The sequence below is a fragment of the Cicer arietinum genome, chromosome 4, assembly GCF_000331145.2.
Source record: "Cicer arietinum cultivar CDC Frontier isolate Library 1 chromosome 4, Cicar.CDCFrontier_v2.0, whole genome shotgun sequence".
NCBI lineage: Eukaryota > Viridiplantae > Streptophyta > Magnoliopsida > Fabales > Fabaceae > Cicer > Cicer arietinum.
This window is the reverse complement of record NC_021163.2, coordinates 899,904-904,731: the sequence shown is the minus strand read 5'-3', so window position 1 is coordinate 904,731 and position 4,828 is coordinate 899,904. Positions and strand designations below refer to the sequence as shown.

At 27.2% G+C, this 4,828-nt stretch overlaps 1 protein-coding gene across 1 annotated transcript; it reads right to left on the bottom strand.

The window, feature by feature from the left end:
* Nucleotides 1–758: 758 nt before the first annotated feature.
* LOC101503176 (uncharacterized) lies at nt 759–3,025 on the bottom strand. Its single transcript, XM_012714304.3, has 5 exons — nt 2,842–3,025; nt 2,661–2,739; nt 2,398–2,498; nt 2,148–2,253; nt 759–1,381 (listed from the first exon to the last, which is right to left on the bottom strand). The coding sequence occupies exons 2-5, from the start codon at nt 2,719–2,721 to the stop codon at nt 921–923; spliced, it is 729 nt and encodes a 242-aa protein (XP_012569758.1). The 5' UTR covers nt 2,722–2,739; nt 2,842–3,025; the 3' UTR covers nt 759–920.
* Between the last annotated feature and the right edge of the window lie 1,803 nt (nt 3,026–4,828).

Below are 4,828 nucleotides of genomic sequence, written 5' to 3'. Positions count from 1 at the left end.
TAAGGTACTTTGAATTTGTCGGATCATCGAATAAAAGAGTAAAACTTATACATTAGATTGTAAAGGCTACCACTATACCTAATTGTAGAGAAAATGCAACAGCAGACGAGGGAAAATGAAGTGAATTTGATAATTCTTTCCCCTTTTAAAAATGATACTCCGCATTAACTTTATATCCAAGAACTTCATGTACTATAGCTAACTGAAGTATTCCCTCAAGATAACCATGCAATATTTTTCAATGAGTGGCAAAGTTGTTTTTAAAGTCACTTGATTGATATGTCAGACAAAAAACTTTTTTCACAATTTTTATCTTCCGAGCTTCAATAAGGTACTTTGAATTTTTCAATGAGTAGCATATAGGCATATTATACACATCCTATATATGTTTGTGCCTCCCTACCTATTTTTACAGCGTATTCATTACGAATCGTCGAATCCTAGTATAGTATAGGCTTCTTCATACTACTAAATCACATGCAAAAATGGAATATATATATTTGTTTCCACTCAGATTAATTATATGATTAGAATTATAAGATAGGATCGGAGGTGTAGCTCAAATGGTAGAGTACTTGCTTTGCATATTGTGTCTCTAAATTTTAATTTTATAAAATAATATTCGTTCTATTCCATTTAGTTAAATCATGTGTATAATTTATCTATTAAAATGACAATTTTACAATTCAACTTAAACAAATTAATCAAAACTCAAAGTGAACAAGTTGAACTAATTAGTAATTACATATAAGCAATGGGTAAAAAAAATACAAGACTCTATTTAAAATTAAGAAAATCATAGATAAATTTAAAATTTAGGAAGGAAGAAAAAAAAAGAAGCAGGGTTAGGAAAGTGTTCTAGTTTTAAGAATTATATCTATACAATAGTCTAACTAATAGTATAAAAGTACAACAATTCCTCAAGATATCCTACTCAATTCTCTTTCATATTGCTCATTTTCTTCAAAGGGCCTTGGTTTGTTCCTAGACTTGGAAGATGGAGACCCAAAGTCCAAATTTGGATCTGATGATTGTTGGACTTTGGATCTCAATTTGGATGACCCACCACTTGAATTATCTTTGGACTTCTTCCTACGAATCTTTTTGGGCATGTCTGGAAGATTTTGGGCCTGTGGCCCATCTACTTGTTGGATCTGTGAATCCGTGGACATGAGTTGTTGTTGGGCTTGTTTGGATCCATCTGAAGAATCCTTTAGGTTTGAATGTTTGTTGTTTGATGACTTTCTTGATTGCCTTGGTTTTTCCCTTGTGGGAGAATCTGTCATGTTACCATTTGTTTGTCTTTTAGATGCCTTTGGTAATTCAGGCAAATCCCTTCCTTGACCTTGAGTATTCACACTCCTTGTACTTCTCCTTGAATCTATATGCAAATAAATTAATATCATTGTTATGTATATTTGTTTTGCTCCCATGCACATGATTAAAATTTAACAATCTAATGAAATAGAGATATAAAGTTGACTTGATGATTAAGGTGAGAGAGTTAAGAAGTAGAGTGATAAAAGAGACACAAAAATTCAGATTTCTATTCTCAACTAATATCTAACCTTGGTTATTCAAAATAAATAAAACAATAACATAAAATGAAATATTGAAGTTAAATTTTATTCAATTTTTATATGAAAAAAGTTGGATTATAAGGCAAAAAGACACAAGCAAAATTGATAATCCTTACATGAATTCAAACTATTTATAAGGTTTTTGGTCTTCAAATATGATTTTGTTTGTGGTAAATATATTATTTTTTACTTTTAGTTCTTGTATTTTTGTCGTTGTTTTTAGTCTTTACAAATATATCATATTTTATTTTTAATATTAGTGTCTTATATTTATTCATAAAATAGTTGTTTTTGTCGAATTGATCGGTGTAACATGTAAAATCTTTAATTTTAATCCCTATCCCTCTATTATAAGTAACATAAAAATTAAAATAAATATCACGAACATATTACATAGATCAATTATAATATGATCAAATTTTATAATTACTTAAATAAAAATAATAAAGAGTAAACAAAAAAGAATATTACAGATATATACTAAAAACAAAAAGTAGACACTTGAAAGAACAAAAATAAATTTTGGAGTAAGGTTTAAGTGGGAAAAATAATAATGAAAGTAGGTACCTTCGGATATCCATTTGACTGTATTATCTTGTGCTTTGGTCTGAGCATCTCCTGTAAGAGTTAAAGGTGCTGATGTAAATCCTGGAGCTGTTTTAAATTCATTCATCTGGAAAACAAAGTCACCAAAAAAGCCTTTCTTTTGTGAAGGAAAAATCAACATAATAATAACAATAAGCACAAACACAAAAACATTAATTAATTTTTATTATTTTACAACAACATTCAATAAATTATGAAAGTTCAGAATTACCCAGCTGGGAGAAGTTACTGAGGGCCCATCCCATCCTATATGGGCCACATGCTTTACATCCGTCGGATGTCCAATTTGTATTTCTTGTTCTTTTTCATTTTCTGCATATATGTCACATCTTATTTAATTAACATATAAATAAATTAAGAATGGAAAGAGAACAATTAATTAACTAATTCTAATTAACAATTAAATCTTAGAATATTATTTTTTTGAAAGAAATGCAAGAATTAATTAATTGCATGAAAGAGATGTTTACTTACCAAATATTTGAGATATGTATCTTAGGCCTTTAAGAAGACCCTTCACCTTGCTGCTGGACATGCTCAAAGTTGGAATTCTCTTTGGACAAAATTATCAACATGTATTAGTTTTTTTATTAAAATCTGGAAAATTAAAATCCAACATTGACTTTTTAAGACACAAAAAAGAAATAGGAACAACCTTTCTCAGATGAATTTCCACCTATTGAAAGGTCAACAATCAATAATAATAAATATGTATCTTTGTATTTGTATTTGAATTTGAATTTGAATTGAACTAATGCCCCAGAGAGAACCCATCAATAGAAGATTAGATTTTTATTTATTTTTTATTTTTTAGTTTTTTTTGTTATTCGAAAAAAAAAAAAGAGAATAATAATGGTTCAAAAACTAAAAGCAGTTTTTGACAAATGTGACTAGAAGGTGGCAATGGTGAGAAAAGGGGTGAATCTAACAAACAATTTCTGTTGATTCGATGGAAATTGTTAAATTTGCTTCTTGATTTTCCTGGTAAATCAAAACCATTAACTGATCGAAATTTTAGGTGTGACAATGAGAAGTAATAATAATATTAAGGACATGTAATCCTTTTTGAAGATTGCTAAATTTAGCTAATATTTTTCCATAAAAAAGTTAGGTAATATTTAACATGTCATTTCTACTATGAATGAGGTCCACATGGATGGAAAAAATAGCTACTTGGATGTTACTCCTTCCAAATTTCCTGGAAGGAAAATAATTTGAATGTGTTATGTACAATATAATGTATAATATTCTCCAAGAAAATGAATGAATAAATTATAAATTTCTCCTTAAAAAAAGTAACAATTATAAATTTAAATAACTATTTACTAAGTAAAATCTTCTATCAACACGATCATTAAATGATAGATTTATGAGTGAATTCTTCAGTGGACCAACACAACATATGATCCAGTGTCAATTAATATTTAAAAATAGTTTGACACTCTAATAATAATCTATAATATATTTTAAAAGTAGAAGTTCGCAGTTCTCCTTGTCCACCTTTAAAAAAGTGTTTTATTTAGTGTTGGCCGAATGAATTTAGTTTGAGAGATAAATGGTTTTTCTTTATTTTTATCAAATAAGTATCAATCAAGTCATTTTGTCAAATAACTAAGAAAACTAAAAACTTCTACTATAAAACAACATATAACTAAGACAACTAAAAACTTCTACTACTATAAAACAACATATAACTAAGACAACTAAAAACTTGTACTACTATAAAACAACTTTAGTCGTCGTTCGAATTTTAAACACAATATTTAAATAATAGTATACCATGAACTACTTATCAAACTGGTCATTTGAATACATTTTTAGACAAAAATAATTATTATTATTATTATTATTATATTTGTATTTATATGCTCTAATTTTAATTTAAAACTCATAATATATACATATAACACTAAAGTTGTTCATGGTATTTTGATTATTTGTTAGATCTTCATGAAGTCAAATAATTATGAGGTTTTCTATAATAATACTAGGGTTGTTTGGCAATATCTTAATCTTATTTTGTGAATAATTGGATCATCACCCCATTGTCATCCATATTGGAAAATCCATTTCAAGAAAGACCCACAATCCCCCAAGCTTAACAATTAAGTAGATTGACTTATTAAATTTGATGATTTCTTTAAGATTTTGTTTCATTACGGATATTTTAGACATCGTTTATTCAAGAGTCTAGTGCATCATTATTTTTAACATTATAAACATTGTGAATTTAATATTTTTTTTTAAAATGATTAAATACTTTTTCTAAATATATTAAGAATATACATACTTCAACTTTTTTTTTGGAAATGTTGCTTTTAAAATTTTTCGTTGATGAACATAAATTCCAAGCAACACAAATACTAAAAAGTAAAAGAAATATTTAAACTAAATTTAATATCAAGAAAATTAAACCAAAAACTGTCACATGGAGTCTCACCATTTTCTTTTGCTCGGTTATCAAATTTTGTTTTTCTGCAACCATCAAATTTTGGATAATTGAGACTTTCATCATTGTAATCATTTAATTAAATATTTAAAATTAAAATTTTGGATTATGACCAACTAAATTTTGTAACAATTTTGAAGATCTCAAGCAAGATGGGAAAGCACCTCAAAAATAATTTTTACTTTTGGCATCA